The 20662-nt window shown below is 43.7% G+C and overlaps 1 protein-coding gene across 1 annotated transcript in view; it reads left to right on the forward strand.

Annotated features, from left to right (window-relative positions):
- The first annotated feature begins 651 nt into the window (after positions 1–651).
- Positions 652–20662, forward strand: part of LOC144934678 (glycine receptor subunit alpha-3-like) — a 37336-nt gene continuing 17325 nt past the window's right edge. The window contains exons 1-3 of the mRNA XM_078860728.1: positions 652–713; positions 13324–13439; positions 16596–16663. Of these exons, the coding sequence (XP_078716854.1) occupies positions 652–713; positions 13324–13439; positions 16596–16663 (246 nt within the window). The remainder of the gene's footprint in view (positions 714–13323; positions 13440–16595; positions 16664–20662) is intronic.

Below are 20662 nucleotides of genomic sequence, written 5' to 3' on the forward strand. Positions count from 1 at the left end.
TTTCTGCCCATATCAGTTAGCTATGAGAGGAAAAAAAACTGAGAACACGGAGAAACCCATACAGACCCGAGGGGGAGATATATACAGTACAAGCTCCATGAAAAAAAGGCTCCAGTCAGGAATCGAACTCAGGAGTTTTTTGCTGTGAGAAGGGAGTGTTTCCACTGCATGCACCCTGCTGCTCAAATGAGAGTGCAGCTACGTGTTCACTTTCGAGAGACTATACATGCATTGAGTCATGCCTAATCAGTCACGATGAGGATCAGTAGCCGGTGTTTGTCATGTCCTATAACTTGAGCAGCACCCAATGACTATTAACTTTAGCCAGCAGGGAGCTCTGTTTTAGCACCCAAGATTGACTGCTGCTCCACTCCCTCACACATTCCGCTCGCAGGGTATAAATATACTGAGGCGGCAAACTGGGCTTGCCAGGCGTGACTGACAATTCATATCCTGCATAACTCGCTGAAGTTGCACACCCAAACAGGTGCTCTCCTTTTAAAGCATAAAAAGTAGAATTTTCCAAACACGTATAGATTTGATTGATACGATTAAAGTGATATCAGAAAGAAAACAAGGCGGGACTATCTCTTTATTGCTGATGTAATTTGCCTCTAACTGGCAGCGCGTACAGAAAGCACGGGGCAGAATATGGGTCTCTGGATTTTCAACATTGTGACTTTCTTCTGGATTGCAACGAAGCTGTCTACAAGGTAATGTGATTACTTGATACAACACGAATCTATATAAAATACAGTCATCCTGCACTGCTCATGCAACGTACATTTCACATTTATTTAACGTTAAAAGAGACATGCATTTAATTCGCAGTGAAAGCTATTCTTTTTCAATAGATGTCTATTTTGTAGACAGTTTGAACGATTCCAAAATTACGGTTGACCAATTATGATAAAATGTTCATGATATATTTGTTTCTGACGCGATGTTTTTGAACTTTAATAAAAGACACAAACTTGGCTCCTGTCAGGTGCAAATGACTCTGGGATGCGAGTGTCCAACAGTGTGGCTGCCTATGACATGTTCGATGCAGTGACAGCAAAACCCTGCAGTGAACTCCATGTGCCACATGACCCCTCTTATTCACGTAAAAATATGAGACGTGGCTCTTGATAATAAGTAAAGAAAAACGTAAATACATTTTTAACTTTTCATGTTATCGCAATGGGCCCGTCCACAAGCGTAGGTTTCTCTATCTGGTCGACTGGGTCTCCGTTCAATTCCCTTTTACACAGGTGTCTAACGGGTTAAGTGCGATTTCCTTTGGCAATTTTGCATTTAGAAAAGTCATATTGTGGCAGGAAAATTTAACTTCAATCGATTGTTCACACAGGAGCATAATGTCGTCATATTTATTTACGTCTCATTATTTAATATAATGTTTTTTTTATTTGTGTGTACTCACACATCTCAGTATTGTAGTTTTTATTTCACATTTTGTCAGGTTTAGACTTTATAAACGAGTGCAAACCACAGCATTTCACAAGCTTAAACGTTTCAGAGTATAATGCCAACATCACTACTAATGAGTCTTGATTCATCTTCTTGGTTCTTTCGGTAAAGTCACGTAGAAGGGATATTGAGCATATTGATGATATTGATGTAGTTTATATTTTTTTTTACGTGGTGGTTTGGCTGCTGCAGCTCCTTACTATAAAAATTTCCCTCCCTTTATTACTGCTAATCCTACTTCCTCCCTTTATTACTGCTAATCCTACATAATACACGAGCATAATATGACTTTCAGACCCCCCCCACCACCTACATATTCCACAAGTAGTGACTAATCCCATATCTGCATTTTCCATAAATATGCTAAATTCCTCTGTTGATATGTAAATTCCTTTGTCAAGGCGCTCTCCCCCTCTAACCCAGCTTAAATATACGCTGCCAAGCTTGGTGGTGTTCATTCGGATGCTGTCTTTCCAACAGCCCTGTTCTTCACCTGAGGACAGCTGCTTGCGTTGTGGCCGAAACGTCGTGATAATTTTATATTATTATGTTTTATTTTTATTATTTTATTATTTCCATTCTATGTGACTTTACCGAAAGAACGAAGAAGATGAATCCCTGCAGTCACGAAAGCTTTAAATCGAAATTTAGTCTTGATTCGAGAAGAGACTTGATGGCTCGTTGGGACATTCTGTCTACAGGAAAGCCACCCACACGGATTCCTATCCAAAGCCTGATTCCCACCACCATCCAGCCCAGAAGAACTCCCTCATCAAAACACTATACTATAGGGCCCATTGCATCTCCGACCAGCACCACCTAGCCAGTGAGCTTGAGCATGTACACCAAGCCCTCAAGATGAATGGCTATTCAAATCGCACAATCCACAAAGCTATATCCCCAACCATGGGGAGAGAACCATCTGAGGACCCAATCAAAACCATCACCTTGCCATACATACATAGCAGGTGTTACCAAAAATATTTTCCAAATCTTGAACAAACACAAGATCCAGGTTCGATTCAACACAGTACACAAAATCTGTGATTTGATCCCATCTGTGAGGGATGTGATTCCTGACATGCAATACCCTGGTGTCTACAAACTAAGTTGTGTCTGCAGTTACATGTCTCGGATCGTGTTCGCGAACACAAGACAGGATTGAAACACGGCAGAACCAATACCTCTGCCGTGGCTGATCACTGTTTTAACGCGGTGGGTTCACACGATATTGTTTTTTCCGAGACCAAGTTACTCCTTCGGGCTACCATCAAACCTTCGGGCTACCATCAAAGATTTGTCCATGAAGCCATCCAGATATATAAACAAAGACACATTTTCAACCGAGAAGATGGGTACAAACTGAGAAATCATTGGAAGGACGTTATTAACCAGTTTAGGTCATAACTGGCTGTGATTTCCCCTTCCTGTCCGCCTATATTAGCAGCTTCTCTCGACTCTCTGAGTAGAGGCCGACCGAAATTCGGTTTTGGTGCCGAAAGTTGGCAAATGGCCACTTTCGGCATACTTTCGGTTTCGGCCGAAAGTAAATTTGTAACTTTCGGTTTACATTCGGTTTCAGCCGAAAGTAAATTTTTAACTTTCGGTCTGGTTTCGGTTTCGGCCGAAACTGATATTGACTTTTGGTCGTCAACCGAAGGTCTATTTTTAGGATATAACGCTAGTGCTACGTCTATCTCTCTGCCTATCGGCTGGTTAGTCGGCGCTAGGCAATCCTATGCGATACGCTGCAAACACACACACCTCAGCAACAGCAGCAGCAGCTTGGGAGCGAGGTTACAGGCGTAATGGTGGTCTGCTAATGTGAACAGACGGCAGCCTGCATCTGTATACGTGGGTAGAGTCTCTTTGGTGGGACGACAACAAAGTGCCTCTGTTGTCTGTTCCCAGCCGCCTGCCCGCCTTGGCTTATGTGTTGCGCTCGCTTAAGTCAGGGGTGTCCAAACTTTTTGCAAAGAGGGCCAAATTTGATGAAGTGAAGATGCCCAGGGGCCAATAGTTCCTTCTGACATTTTTTAACCACAAAAGTTATGTAAAAATAAACACTGTTATAAAACAATTTTCATTGTCACAATTACCTTTATTTTTCAAATGACAATGTAACCAAATATAAGCCACTCAGGCAGATGTGAACAACTCTAAAAACACAATTCTGCCTTTCATTCAGTCAGGTAACATTGAACAAACTGTATAGAATACCTTAAATTTCCATGAGTTAAATATCTGTGCCTCATGAACATTTTAAACAGGAGTTATAAGTAATGCAAAGTGGTCTGTTATCATTCAACTTTAAAACAAGTGAATTTTGCCCTTGTCTTTTACAAGATCTTTCAGAAAGCAATAGTTTGTCACATCTACAGGTACATAACATCAACAGTTATAACCAAATTATATTCAAGAGCTTAATATAACAAGTGCCATAAGTCCAAGTGCATTAGTGTGCTTTAGGCTTTTCACTGTTAATATTGAAAGATGTTACCGTTCAAAACACTCAATTTCAGATTGATCAAGGAACAGATAACTTGCTGACACTAATGAAAAGGGTGATGCTGAGATCTAGATTTCAGTAAAGAGACCAGGTCTGGCTTGAGGACAGTGGTTGAGATGCGTAAAATGTCATGCAAGTGGGAGTCACTCATCCTTGACCTCAATCGATTCTTGTTTAAGTTCATGACTGAGAATGTTTGCTCACACAAATATGTGGAGCCGAATAAGCTTAGCATTTTCTTAGCGAATGACCGCATTTATGGAAACCTGCTTTTGTCCAGCTGCCATTAAAAGTCAACAAGAGAACACTTCTGGTGTTTTCCGCGGCACTCATCATCACACTGCAGCTCAATGAGCTACAGCTGCAACTGTGGAGGAGCACAATTAGGGTCCACGGAGAAGAGAAAACCAACATCTTCTTTTCAATGACTGCAAAGTCTCGAAAGCGTTTGTTAAATTCCACAGGAAGAGATGCGATACCTGTTGCATGACTCTTCATTTGCGCACCGATTTTGTCCTGTGGGAAACTGTCAATGACCTCTTTCAAAGCTGGGAAGTGCGCGATGCAGGGCTCTGTTTGGGACAAGTGTCTTTGGAAAAGTTGCAGTTTGGTTCCAAAGGCCTTGATGTGAGCGTATAGCTGGCTCACCACTGCATCTTTTCCTTGAAGATTAACATTCAGCGCATCCAGTTGTCTCTGAATATCTGACGATATGTCCTCAACTCTCCGTGCCACAGTGTTGCGTGCCAGGCAAACATTCCTAAATTCTTGCTTCTTCTCGGGGCAAATGTTCTCCACCATTTTCATGACACAGTCTTTGATAAACGCACCTTCAGTAAAAGGTTTGCCATGTTTAGCTATTAACATGACCACTTCGTAGCTGGCTTTGGTGATGTTTTCCTTTGACTCAAAGGCCCACGTGAAGAATCGCTGTTGTGATGCCAGATCAGCTTGGAGTTGCTTCACTTTTTCAGCGCGGTCACTCCCTGTTAGCTTGTCGTATGTTGTAGCATGTTTAGTCTCTTTACGTTGAAATCCTTAAACAAGGCAACCGTCTCTTTAAAAATTAGACAAACACAATTGCTTCGATTTTCAGTGCAGAAGTATTGTAAAAGCGGCGGCCCTCACTGTCAACTTTTTTTTTGCAGTCGCCATGGCAGAAATGATTCGAGAAGGGTTCGCGGCACAGATGCAGTCAGATAGCATTAGAATGGTGCTGCCACTGTGTGGTGAAAGGAGGTATTACATCTTTAAAGTTATGATTTATTCTGACAGAGCTAGCGAGCCATAAATAACACATTATAAGACCGAAGCTGCGGGCCGGACTTTGGACATGCCTGGCTTAAGTCTACATGCGTGTTGATACCGAGATTCGAATTCTGACAATATTGATATTCAGTTAGTTAATAGTCCTGTAGCGAATTAGTGATAACGAAATTACGAATCTGAGTGAAGTAGAAAATGAAAGTTAATAAACGGAGCAGTTAATCACCGTGAAGAATGTTGAAACATGCGGTGTGGGATTACTTCACTAAAGTCGATTCTGATCAAAACAAGGTGCAGCAACCTGCTGGGCGATTTCTTAACTATAACATACCGTTTGTTTGGATGTAATTACTAAGTAAGTAACACCTAAAGATTTGATATTTAGCGACTCTTACTGCAGGCTCTGAATGATAAGTTCTAGATTTCTTTTTAATTAAAGTAGCATTGCATCATGACATATTTCATAAATCTTGTGTTCGGTAACTTCAGTTATATACCTTTCTGTTTCGGTCTCGGTCGAAAGTGTAGTTAAATTTTCGGTTTTGGCTTCGGTTTCGGCTAAAGGTGTAGTTAAACTTTCGGTTTCGGCTTCGGTTTCAGCCGAAAGTCAATATTTAACTTTCGGTCTGGTTTCGGTTTTGGCTGAAACCAAAAATTCAGTTTCGGTCGGCCTCTATCTCTGAGTCACATTCACACGCAGACCCTTCTTGGCTAACCCCCTCTCTCTCCTCCTGCCGCCGATCCCTCTGTGAATTGCATCCCCACCCGCTCACCCGTTATGGCAGCCCCCCCCCCCCTCGGATTAGCTGACGTTTGCTAGCCTTCTGTTTGCTAGCCGCCGACCTCCCCCTTGTCTCATGCGCAGCAGCCGTTTATGACTCTTGGGCTACGTCCATTTCTACCCTTTAGAAGCAGTCTGCATCAGCAGCTTTCCTCCTACCTTATATAACCTCTTGTTGCAGCAGTTCTTTCTCACCTGATGACGGTTGCTTGTGTTGCGATCGAAACGTCGTGATTTATTATTTTTCTACCTACGTGACTTTACCAAAAGAACCAAAGAGTACTACTAATTAGGTTTACACATTCATCAAGTATTATTTTCTTCTTTTGGGAGAGGGCAATGCATTTTAGACCAATGTCAATTTATGTTCATCAATAATTAGGGGAAATGATACACGTTATTCCAAATCTATTAATCACAAGTCTATCTGGTTTCTGTATTATTGCCTTCGTCAAGAGCTTAAAGGCTTTTAAGCCACCATAAATTTATCCGAAAATTAAGTGCAATCATTTATAATTTTTGACAAACCTCGCTTAGTGCTGAAAATGCGTTCCTAGAGAACTTATTTATTTCGTACGAGCAATTTATGAGGGCTCCATTGGGGTATCCGTAATAGCACAAATAATAATAAAGGTGTAGAAACATTATTTCATGAATACAAAATGAAGTATTAAAACATCAGCAAGTATTATGTACTGTACTCACGAGTGCATTATGCTATATGAGCAGTCCTCAGGTTATGAACCGAATTCGTTCTGAGACCCATTCGTAAGTTGAACGGTTCTCAAGATCAGAACACAATAATACTCCTTATTTAAATGCCCATACGGTCAGTATTATCAAATGTATTCGGGTTCAACTGAAAGGGAAGCATGGCTAAACTCATAATTAAGAATAAATATTGTATATTTGCATGTAAAACTGTAAAAAAATACTGCATGTATAGTAAAAAAGATATAGCAATATATGTATTTATTTGTCACTTACCTTCAGTCCTAATGCTAACTTGCTTGTCGTCACAAGGGTGGCAATGAGTCACCACAATTGCACAACAACAACCACCGCCATTTTCTACTAAGTGGTGGTGACGTCAACAAGGCGCTTCTGCCAAACTATGTGCACGTTAAGGCCACATGAAGTGTTAAACGCCCACTGGCAGGAGGTCACGGAACATACTCAGGTGCCATGGGTTGACTGATTGAGAGCACTGACCGATGTACCACATGTGCCCCTACTGTGCCAACTTGCTTTGTTTAGTCACCCAGTTCTCTGGTCGTTGTTGTGAGCATCGCTCCTCTGCACTCCGTTGTTGCTGGAGGGCGACTGCATCCAACTGCCCAGTAGCGTCCTTCACAAGCCTCTTCCACAGAGGCCGATCTTGACACCGCTGGTACCAGTCATCGGCAAGTACACTGAGCTCCACATCCTCTTGTACCACATCACTCCATCTCTTTTCTAACTCATGCCGCGCCTGTTTAACCCCCTCTATCCGGCCGAACAAAAGCTGTTTAGGCATGCGGTGGTTGGGCATGCGGGCTACATGACTGAACCAACGCAGCCTTGCCTACTGGAGGAGTGCACCAATGGGACTTTGTCCAGACCTTTCAAGGATTTGTGAGCTCCTCACACAATTCAGCCTGGTTAAACCCAGGATGGATCGTAGGCCAGCCTAAATGTTTCTAACCAGTGAAGATGTTCCAATAGGGGCATCCACGTTTCGCAAGCATAGATAAGGGAAGGCATAGCCATTGCCTAGAAGACCCAAAGCTTGTGTGGAGTACCAGACCAGGTAGCTTCCACACAGCATTACGCAGCCAATGAAAATATAATGCCGCTCGACTGATTCGGAGTGATATCTTTGCTGTCAAACCGCAGCTGGTCATGAGCGCACTGCCCAGATATGTAAAACTCCGCACTCTCTCCAAAACTTCCCCATCACCAATTGGGAGTTAAGGGGGTGAAGTGTTTGATGTCAAAAAATACCCAGGTAGGTGCTTAGTTTTCGTAGGGCTGATGGCAAGGCCCCACCTCTTCGTGGCACACTCCAAGTTCAGTAGCAGCGCCTCCAACCCCTCCTCTGAGTGAGCAGCCATCACCAGATCATCAGCATACATAACATGGTTGACCAATAGGGAGTCATCCCTGCACCGCACCCGGGTGTCGATCAGCCTCCCATTGTATCTGTACCAGATGGAAATTATTCCGATAGAGTCATCAAAGGCTTCACAAACTACGTGGTTGAAAAATATGTGAAATAATGTGATCTACCTCCCATTGTATCTGTACCAGATGGCAATTATTATGGTACAGCCATCGAACACTTCACAAACTACGTGGTTGAATAATATGTTAAATAATGTGGGAGCCAGAGGATATTCCTGTCGCACCCCAAGGTGAACAGGGAATGGTTCCTCCGACTCCCAGCCACGTAGCTTTACCAGAGCCTGCCCACCATCGTGAAGGTCCTTAATGATTGTGAGCAGAGAGTCAGGGACTCTGAAAGTATGAAGAACAACCCAGAGACCAGGGCCTACTGATGGTATCATAGGCCTTGACTAGGTCAATAAACAAGAGATGTAGGTCCTGTTGGAATTCCCTACACCTTTGCTGTAGCAAACGGACAGAAACTATGTCATCTGTGCAAACCACAATGGGACTCCACAAGCTTCTCCTCAGCGTGCCTGGCAAGGCACGCTGATTTTGAATAATTATTGTCAGGACTTTTCCCGACACACTGAGGAGAGAGATGCCTCTATAGTTATTACAGTCTGTGCTGGCCCTCTTCTTGAAGAGCGGGACCACCAGGGCATCCTTTCAATTCTGCAGAACGCGTCCAGGGATCCAGACTTTTATTTTGATGTCATGTAGGGCAATATGTGCACAAACGCCACCCTCCCTCAGCCTTTTGCTTGGGAGATCGTTTCTGCCCGGTGCCTTTCCTGGTCTCACACTCTGGATGGCCTTCAGTACTTCCTCAACAGATGGCACCTCAGCCAGTCACTCACAGGAGGTGACTTCTTCTTCCAATATTTGAGGCACAGCAGCCTCAGCAGGGTCATCTCCACTTTGTCCCACGATGTTTTCCAGGCTGAGGGATTTCTCCTCCCCCAGGACCTCACAGAAATGCTCAGAAAATCTGCAAACCTGTTCCTGGGGGTCGGAGATTGGATCACCGTTCTATTCCCTAATGATGGTAATAGGTATGGCGCTGCAAGTTACTTTTTTAAATGTAATTAAAGAAGAATTTCTGATCGCCGGCCACTGAGGCAGATTCCATCTCCTCAGCAACCCGCGACCACCACCCATCCTTGCAGTGCCTCACGGCTCTCCAAACCTCTGAGCAAAGGCTGCGGTAAGCCTTCTCTTTCTCTGACTTGGGATGTTGTAGACGATGAGAGTGGGCCTTTTGCTTTTTCTCAGCCAGCCTGAACACCTCCTCTGTCAAACAGGATCTCTAGGGAGGTCTGAATCGTGTATCCAACACAGACATTGCAGCTGCATGAGCCACAGTCCTAAACCTCGCCCATTTCCCCTCGACATCAGGAGGAGTGGGGGACCATGCCAACCCCAGCCGCAAGCGATGATGAAATTGTCGCTTGCAACTTTCATCAGCTATCTGAGACCAGGCCACTATGGTTGTGAATAGGGTCCTGGGTGTACACCCACCAACGGAGTGGAAGAATGGCAGGCGCATCTTACATATGACAAGTCGATGGTCAGTGGGCAGATCAGCTCCACGGTAGGTCCTGGTGTCAAGGACATGGGCCCGCATTCACTGTTCTGTCACTATGTAGTCCAGCAGATGTTCTTGATTGTACCCGGCATGCATCCACGCTGTTGTGTGGATGCGCTGATGCCAGAACAGCGTGTTGAAATTTACAAGCCTTTGGGCTGCAAAAAAATCTAGCAGCCTCCTACAATTGTTATTGAGCTGATCTGGCCCATGCCTTCCAATCACCCCAGACCAGATGCCAGCATCATGATCAACTTGGGCATTAAAGTCACCCAACAAAATGACTCTATCCCGAGGGGCCACTTTAGCTAGCACCTGTGACAGAAGGTCATAGAAGGCATCTGACTCATTGGCCTTGCCTGCATCCCTCCACGGATGTTCGTCTTCGGTGGGGGCAGAAGTAATCATGACCACTTCTCCTCACCTCTGGTTGATGGGCATGCGAGCCCAAAGTAGCCTGGGGCTTACAGCTTCCCACACCTCACCACCACGTTCCCACACCCCCTTCATTCGTTTATATAGAAGAAGAGCCACTCCCTGTTGTTTGGCAGTCTCCTGTCCCAAGTAGAGGACTGTCCACCCCTCGTGCTGGCAAGAGCCAGAGCCGGTCCACCGGACCTCCTGAATACCACAAAGATCCAAGTGGTACCGGTTCAGCTCCCGACAGAGGAGTGGCAGCCACTCCTCCGCAGTGAGCATTCAAACATTCAACGTGGCCACCCGCAGTGGCTTTTTTCTGTTTCTGGAGGAACCCCGAGGGTAAAGATTAAATCTCCTGACTCCGCCAAATGGCACAAGCTTAATTAGATGTTTGTACCATGGTTTAGTGGTACTTGGATTGAAGGTGGAAGGGTTAGCAGCCCCTCACACCCGTCCAGAGCCCCGTTTCACCGCTGTGGTGGCTACAAATGCCATGAGGTGAATGGCCAATCGAAATTTGCCCTCCCCCCATGGCACTGCTCACCACAGCGTGACCGTCCGGCACGAACACAAACATTCACTCTCAGCGTGAGACCGACTCATTACATTGCCTCTGAATAAAATAGTTTCGTGGTTCAGTTTGAAATTTCAGTTCTCGTTTTAAGTCAATGTAAATATATATTTCATGGAAGCTGGTTCATAAGTACGGGTATTCGTAAGTCGAGAACTCCCTGTACTCCTCTTAAAAGGCAGTGGTGTGGGAGCTGCTGCACTCCCAATCTGGGTCAGTCTCAGAGAAGAGCTCCAGGACCCCGTGATCTAAGTGATTGATATCCTAATTAAAATTTTCTGTTCCGAGCTTAATTTAAGGTGGTGCCTGGTCTCGTGAGTTCTCACCTGGATAAACACATTTTGTTTTGCAATGTAATCATGCCTACGAATCGTGATAATCGAATTGCGAGGGGTCAGGTCTGGTTGGCTCCGAGCGTACGTCGTCGCTCTCATTGTTCTGAGCGAATGATGGTGGTGGGCACGTTGCCTCTGCCAGCGCAGCTGCGTGTTCTCACTCATAAGTGCTTTTTACATTTTTTTATTATTCTTTTTATCCAGGACAAAGAGCGCTGTAACGAATCAGTTTCCTGCGGGGTTGCGCTCAGCGAGGTCTGCCTGTATAAGCCTACTTTTATCAAGCAATTATTACAACCAACGAATATTTTTAGACGAGGCATCAGAGGCTCGAATTGGGCAAACATGATTCCTTCCCCTTCTTTTGCTGCTTGTATTTACTATACATTTTGCACTCGAAATTCACAGTGGTCTCAGCCATTTCAGCCGAAAGCCTGGGTTTAATCCCAGTCAATCATCCAATCTCGTATCATACATCTAATTGTGTTATGTCTCAGTTCACTACGAAACCACTAAATGTAAATAAATAGCATATAGACTGTGGCACAATTATTGTGAGTGTTTCTACAGATGACAAAAAGTGCTCGAGGTTTGTCCCTAGATGCGGATTGTAAAACATATAAAATATTAGCATTACTAACCGGCTTCGCCCGAGACTTGGATTCTTGTCTTGGATTAATACACGGCCTACGCAGAGGTTGGGGGGGGGTGCGTGACGTCAGCAGGCACACCACGTAACGCTTCCACATGCGGGTGACATCACACCCACCCTACTGTATACCACACTGCTGTATATTCACTATACAATTACGATACTATATTTTACTTTATACATTATATTAGACATTACACTGTTATACTATTTATTATTATACAATCTGCTATACACCATCCCATTGACCGTCGCTTGAAAGGTACTAAGAGGAAGCAACGAAATATGTCAATGGGAGAGTGGTAGCAGGAGACTTGCAGCAGAGAAAAGACTCCATTCCGTGAGGAGACTACAAAAGATATATAGCCAATGCCAGCAAATGGACTGCGGTCTGAAAGTCACCGTAAACGTGAACACAATCAGTTCAGACCCGAAACGGTTTATCACGTCCTTCCAATGATTGCTGAGCCAAAGTCCATCTTCACTTATTTTGATCCCCGTCTCTCCATTCCAATTTTCTGAAATCACCTTATAATGTTGCTGTGAATAAGTTTTGCAACATCGAGGTATCCCCTTCTAATATATTTTCTTTGCTTCATGTAATATCAGTGTAACCGTTCCACCTTCTGCAAATATCTTTCAAAATATTGTTTTTAATTTAAACATTGTTTTTTTAAAGCTTGAATGAGTGCATCGATTTTGAATTAATCAAATACATTTTCATGGAAATTAAATGAAACGGCTGCCAACGAGAGATAAACATAAATATAAGCAAAATAAAAGTCTCGTTCAACGATCTCGCTAAATAATTAAATGTTTCTGTCAGAGAGACGCAAGCAGAAAAAACACGTAATAACATGTTTACCTAGAGCAGTTATTCAAGACAGACTGATATCAAATTGCAAAAAAAAAGTGGCCGATGAGAGCAGTGGAGAATAGACATTTATTCTCAAAAGCAGTAAAACTACTCACACGTCATTTCACGTTGTTGCGATTATAGGAATTTCATTACACATCGAATATTACAGTCGTCTTATTCCACTACAGTGCAATGGCTTACAGCAGTGTTCTTCACTACTGTTCAGATGTTTAGAGGGGGGCCACTTTCACCGATGTGACATCGGTGTGAGGGCCACCACACATTTGAAACCATTGGGGTTTGACAGCATGATGGTGCCAGTGGCCCGTGGGCCTTGCAATGAAGAACACAGACTTAGATGTTTCCTGTTAAGTTATAAAGCTCCTGGGCTTGAATAGTGGCTGGGAAATTTATTTTAAAATCCATATTCTATTACCAGTAAAATCAATATACCTACATACCAGATTACATGTGTTTTGACAAAAAGCAACATTGAGTGACCACAGCCATCACTGAATGTGTTTTTCTACTGAAGCTTGAGACATTTGGAATAGTCCAGAAATGTGGATGATGTTCCAGAGCTAAACACTTCTGACTCAAATGTCACTGAATGGCACAAGACAACTATACTATAAATGTATATTAGGATTCTGGACCTTATCTTGTTAATCTTCACGTCGAACCCTATATAGAGTATACTGAAATGTACGTGTGTTTGTTTATCCAGTTTGGAATTTCCTATAGATCCAACAAGTGGCCCAACCATCACCCCTACCGAGTTCCTGGACAAGCTGCTGGGCCCAACATCTGGTTATGATCACAGAATCCGGCCCAACTTTGGAGGTATCTATTTTATACTGAATAAAACGTCTAGTTTTATTCTACAAATACCAGTTACCAAACAGCACAAATTGAGCCAGATTGACAATTTGGAAGAAGGTAATTGCTGAAAGTTTGTACCACTTCTGCTTTTACACATAGCGTAATCCAACATATCATCAGATGAACTTCAACCAGTGTTTCATCTTATAAATTTGTCAGAGCATTCTGCACGATGAGGCATTTCTGATATGTCTACAACGTGCAAGGGTTGAGTTTTGGGGTTATCGCCTCCAAAAGGCGAATTTGGAGAAACTCCGAATTTGCTGAAACTCAAAACTTCCTCTAAAGAGGATGCACGAGTGTCGACAAACCCAAACAGCTGCCTACGAACGTGAGATGGAGTCCAGTTACTAATTAGTTTCCTCCAACATTTATTGACAACATCACCTCCAGATTTAGTTATGGTCCAATGTAAAATAAAGGACTGATACAAGTTACACAAACGGAATCTCAGTTGCATTTGTCTCGAACCATGGACCTATCAAAATAACAATTCCAGGGACAAGCTCAAGGCAAACAGAACAAAAGTCAATGGTGTTTGCAATTAATTCCATACGGATATGTGCAAGGGTTTTCATGGGTTTTAAGAACAATAAATGGTGCAAGTTATATTAACAAGACCAACGTTAACAGCAGCAGAAAGCACTCGGTCAAGTTATAACTAGATTCAGTTTAACACTTAGGCTTTTTCGACCAATATTATCCATAATAGAGGTTTTTGGGGTTAGAACGTGTATATATGTGTCGTTAAACCCGCCACCACCCGACACAGCCAATTAGTAAGGTTTGCCACGTAAACAAAACATGCCAATTCATTATTAGTTCAGCACACTGGTGTGTTGGAGAGTAAACCCACAACAACATTCACAATTCGAGTACCGTGACGTTTCGCCGGTAATTCCAATCAGCATTATATATTGTGGATATAACAAGACTAACAAAGTCCTAATGGCTAGCGATGAAAGTCCAGACTCAAGTGTTTTAGCCAAGCAAGCAGGGGCGTGCACCTAAGCTCACGAAACGGGGCCGCCGAGGTTGCAAGCTCACAGGCCGCAACACGCAGGTAGAGTTGGGCTGCACAGTTCTCAGCCAAGCAAGGTGCAGAGGTCACAAGCTCATATAGCTCAAAAGGCATTCGGCATGAACAGAGTAGGGTTATGCGTGTAGATGTTAGCTTGAACACGAACCCAGTAGAGTTGCAGAGGTGGCAAGGTTGCAAAACTGAGTGGTACTGATGATAGGCTCTCAGGTGTCTCCTGTCTCTGGCACTGCAACTCTGTGACACTGAACTTAGATCTATTCTCAGGCATTTATAGTCATTGACACTGTTACACTGTACTGACATCTATTCCCAGGAATTTTGAGTCACTGGTGCACTATACTTAGATCTATTCCCAGGCATTTGTAGTCACTGGAACTGTAACACTGTACTGAGAGCTATTTTCTCAGTGACTTCAGTCACTGGGACTGTGCTGATAAATACTAAACACTGCATCACGAAGCAAACGCTAGCCTAGACGTATCATCAAGTAAATGTGAAGATAGACACTATCACTAACTAAATGCTAGACTAAACACTGTATCACTAAATACACGTGAGACTAAGCACTGTATCACCATCGATGTGATCACTAATTTATGACACTTTCTTTTCCTCTCAAACTCTGGGCTACGGCACTGCAATAAACACAGGATGGTGTCCACTGTATTTGAAGACATGGTAGCACTCGGTGGTTGAAATAAGTGTGAGCACTCGTCTGTAGCCAAGGTGAATCTGGGTAGAGGCCCAACAGCCAGTTCTGAGCACGAGGCACAAATAATTTGCAGTCTTTAGCAGTCAAAGTCCGCAGCAGCAGTCTCTAAAGGTTCACCCACAGCTAAAACGTTGTCATAGTTTCTCCAGGCAGGTCTCCTGGCTTCTCCCAACAACTGCCCAGGTTAGTTCCCAGGCATAAATCTATTCTATTTTATTTCGGATTCATATAGTGCCCTTTCCGAACACACCAGCCTCCTCCTCTCGCTCCGTATGGCCTCTCCTACTATAACGATGGCGTCCCCCTCTCCTAACATAGCAGACACCTCATGGCCTCTTCCAGAAGATGATGTCTTCTTGCCATTGGGATACTTTATCAAAGGAATCTACATCTGGGAGGCGATGGCTCACCCACCTGTAGTTCTGGACATTGGGGCCATGGGATTGTAATGTGAGGATATATCCGGCTCACTGACGTATCACAACTCGTCATGATGATTGGCTCTGCCGGTCCTGGTCTATAGCCAATGGGGGGAAGCCTAGGGGCGTGGCCCTGACGTAATGGAAAGGTAACAGCCGTAAGTAGAGAATTGGTTCTGCTGGCTTTGGCCACAGCCAATGGGGAGATGAGTCAGGGACGTGGTCCCGGGAGCCTACGAGGGAGCCTGGAATATTCCATGGAGGCTAACCAGGATTGGTGGAAATGTACCACGTGACCCGGGTATTAAATAGGGGTGGAGACGAACGACACGTGGTCAGAACGGGAACGAACGGAGGAAGGGCGTCACGCGTGAGCGGGGCTCCAGGTTGCCACGTGGCGGTGCATCTCTCTCTATCTATCCCTCTCACGCTGCCTGTCAGCAGCGTGAAGGAAAGCTGTAATGCAAGTTGAATAAAAGGACCAGATTCCAGAAGTCGCCTCAACGACCTTTATTACAGGATGCAGGAACTGCCTGGGCAGGGCGCCACACCAAATGGCGCGTCGGATTCATAGTTACAAATTAATGTTTAGATTCGCATACATCAAATCACGTGTGATAATTTATGATTTGCAAATTATACGCAAATCCATAATAGAGGATTGCTTTAGGCTCATGGTTTCAACAAACGAAACAGACCAAGACAAACCAAACAGGCATACACAAGACAACGCATAATTATAACCGAAACAGGACAGCCCACGAAGTAAAAAGGGCATGCATGTGGAGATATGAAATAGGTAATTTATTTAACGTATTACAAAACTATTAATACGTATATATGCAATCGTTTGAATTGGGTATATTGATTTCAATTGCATCAAAATGCAATGCTGGGTTTCGTGGAGGAATGTTGACTCATAACAGTAATTTTTTTTTTTCCAGGACCTACAGTAAATGTCAATTGCAGCGTTTACATCAAGAGCTTTGGATCGATTGAAGAAACCACCATGGTATTGACATGTACACATGATTTGAGTGCCATTATTAATTAAATACATTAATTTGGCCAAGTTCCAATTGTTAATGTAGAAGTTAATTTGATAAGTAGGCTTTCATGACCAATGTTATGATGCATATTTATTTGTATTCAATAAGCTGGTTTGCTGACAAAAAAACAAGTCAATTGGCACATTTGCTCGCTGGACAACTTGATTTGTTTGGCTTTTTTGTGTGGCGGAGGTTATAGTTTAAAAAACATAACAATACAATCCAACTCAAAAGAGAAGCCAATTATGAATTAATCAATATAGATGCAAGAGCGCTGTTTCCGCTGCCAAAACAGAAAACGTAATGTAAACAAAGCCAGTTGAGGTCTAAATACTCATAAATGGGCATTGCAGGTTGGCTGAGGGCATGACTCAGCCCACTTACGAGTGCTCGGATTGGCCGAATTTTGGCGCCCGCGTGCAAAACTTGAACATACCGTTAGTCAAAATTTCACGTTAGTCGAAACCATGGGGTCCTATGGGAGGCGAAATGTCAACCGAAAAAGCGTTAACTGAGGGACTACTGTATTCCCAGTCACGTGCCTAATATTTTATCCACCCACATTTCGAAACATGCATTTAGAGTATTTGGCTGCGATAAATGTCCACATGATAAGCCACTTCGTTGAGCTATCATTTGTGGCCAGGTCGCTTATGAAAAAGAGCTACATGGCTCAGTGGGCCTTAGCTGGTAAAATAAAAAATTGTACAAAAATGGTAATATTGACCTCCGCCCTCCGACTGCTTTGAGTCACCCACCGCATGAGCCACACTCCTCTCCCTCTTGCCATGCGTGTCTCATTCATCTTCCCATGTGATGCATACAGCTGAGTCCTGGGGCCTCAGTAACGAATGGTACGCCCAATTCTATGAAATGCACAGGCAAAGATTTGTCCCACTTTTAATCCTCTATGGGATGTATGCAAGCGGGTAGTGTACACTTCCACGAGATCTCACGGGCAGTCAGGACCAGCTTTGTATGCCATTATGTCCACACAGATGCTATCACAAATATAACACATACTATCATAAATACACACCCGTGCACAATTACACACAGATATGCACTGTCACAAATCGGAAAATATCCCCCATATAATCTTTTAACATTGTCAATGAGTACCTATTACGGCCGACAGATTACGATATACACACACACAAAACACACTCGAACATTGACATGCATGCACTCTAACACACTCGCATATATAATGCATTTACATTACTTCAAATAATAATCTTCTTGGTTTTTTCGGTAAAGTCACGTAGAAGGGAAGTAATAAAATAATAAAAATAAAACATAATAAAATGAAACAATTCTCACGACGTTTCGGCCACAACGCAAGCAGCCGTCCTCAGGTGAAGAATGAGACACTTCAAGCTAGGAACTTACATATAAGCTGGGTTGGGGGTGGTAGAAGAGCGCCTTAACAAAAAGAATGTGCATATCAAGATGAGCTTAGCATATACATGGGAAATGCGCAGGGGGCGGGGGGGCTTCAAAGTCATACCATGCCCACGCACTATGCAGGATCAAGAGCACCAAGGGGAGGTGCAGGGATTAGCATTAACAAAGGAAAGGAATGCCAATGATATGTAGCTGCAGTAACTAAACAACACCGTAGAAAACTAAGGTATAAACTACATACAAAGACTAAAATATAAACTGCATAGCACCATCAGTATACTTACTATACTCTACAATAAGCGGAGTTACTAACGGCAAGTAATACATTACAATACTACGTCGTAAAAGTTATATAATATGCTTCCATCTAAACTTTATTCTCTTACATCAACCGAGCATATACCGTACTATATACTGCCATAGATAAACCCAACATTAAATTATATACTGTATTGCAATAAACCACATTTCAACATAACACTATGTATTATTCTACCTACCCTAATGTGTATCAAAATGGTTTATTACGTCCTTCCAATGATTGCTAAGCCAGAATCCATCTTCTCGATTAAAATTGTCTCTGTGTTTGTATATGTGGATCGCCTCATGAACGAATCTCTCATGATAGCCAGGTGGCTTGCAGAGAACCTCTGTCTTGGAGAAGTCAATGTCATGTGAGCCCACTGAGTTGTAACAGTGATCTGCCACGGCTGAGGTGTTTGTCCTACCGTGTTTCAGGTCAGCTTTATGTTCACGGATGCGGTCCGAGACATGTCGTTTGGCTTGTCCAATGTAACTGCTACCACAGAGGCAACTTAGTTTGTAGACACCAGGGTGCTGTATGTCTGGAACCACATCTTTTACAGACGGTACCAGATCACGGATTTTATGTACTGTGTTGAATCGGACCTGGATCTTGTGTTTAATCAGGATTTTGGAGATCTTTTTTGTGACCCCAGCAATGTAAGGTAAGGTGATGGTCTTGAAAGGCTCCTCAACAGGATCCTTCTTGATGGCTGGAGAGATGGCTTTGCGGATTGTGTAGTCGGAGTAACCATTAGCCTTAAGAGCTTGGCGTATGTGTTTGAGTTCACTGGAAATGTGTTCATGGTCGGATAAGATGTGGTTCCAGACATACAGCACCCTGGTGTCTACAAACTAAGTTGCCTCTGTGGTAGCAGTTACATTGGACAAACCAAACGACATGTCTCGGACCGCATCCGTGAACATAAAGCTGACCTGAAACACGGTAGGACAAACACCTCAGCCGTGGCAGATCACTGTTACAACTCAGTGGGCTCACATGACATTGACTTCTCCAAGACAGAGGTTCTCTGCAAGCCACCTGGCTATCATGAGAGATTCGTTCATGAGGCGATCCACATATACAAACACAGAGACAATTTTAATCGAGAAGATGGATTCTGGCTTAGCAATCATTGGAAGGACGTAATAAACAATTTTGATACACATTAGGGTAGGTAGAATAATACATAGTGTTATGTTGAAATGTGGTTTATTGCAATACAGTATATAATTTAATGTTGGGTTTATCTATGGCAGTATATAGTACGGTATATGCTCGGTTGATGTAAGAGAATAAAGTTTAGATGGAAGCATATTATATAACTTTTACGACGTAGTATTGTAATGTATTACTTGCCGTTAGTAACTCAGCTTATTGTAGAGTATAGTAAGTATACTGATGGTGCTATGCAGTTTATATTTTAGTCTTTGTATGTAGTTTATACCTTAGTTTTCTACGGTGTTGTTTAGTTACTGCAGCTACATATCATTGGCATTCCTTTCCTTTGTTAATGCTAATCCCTGTGTAATGTAGTAACTCGGCGGGAGACGACTTCACGGGTAACACACTCTTTATTTTACCAAACTCGTTCACAGGTGACTAAACCTACTTTGTATCTCGGGTGACAAACACCCACTTAGTATCTCGGGTGACTAACACCCACTTAGTATCTCGGGTGACAAACACCCACTTAGCTATTCTGGCGACAAACACCCACTGAGCTATTCTGGCGACTAACGCCCACTGAGCTATTCGGGTGACAAACACCCTCTTAGCTACCCTGGCGACTAACGCCCTCTTAGCTACCCTGGCGACTAACGCCCACTGAGCTATTCTGGCGACTAACGCCCACTGAGCTATTCGGGTGACAAACACCCTCTTAGCTACCCTGGCGACTAACGCCCTCTTAGCTACCCTGGCGACTAACGCCCACTGAGCTATTCTGGCGACTAACGCCCACTGAGCTATTCGGGTGACAAACACCCTCTTAGCTACCCTGGCGACTAACGCCCTCTTAGCTACCCTGGCGACTAACGCCTACTGAGCTATTCGGGACACTCCCTGCCCGGGGTGTCCGTCTTGACTGTGGGTCCCCAGCCCGACCCACGTGGGCGTCGGACCCCGGGTCCCACAGTCTCGCCTCCGAGCCACACAGGGCCCCGGTCCCCACAAGGACGGCGGGACTAGGGGTCTCGGGGCACTAGGTCTTCAGCTCCGTCTTCGGGTCTTCAACTGGGTAACTCTCCCC

Source organism: Lampetra fluviatilis, chromosome 11 (genome assembly GCF_964198595.1).
Source record: "Lampetra fluviatilis chromosome 11, kcLamFluv1.1, whole genome shotgun sequence".
Classification (NCBI taxonomy): domain Eukaryota; kingdom Metazoa; phylum Chordata; class Hyperoartia; order Petromyzontiformes; family Petromyzontidae; genus Lampetra; species Lampetra fluviatilis.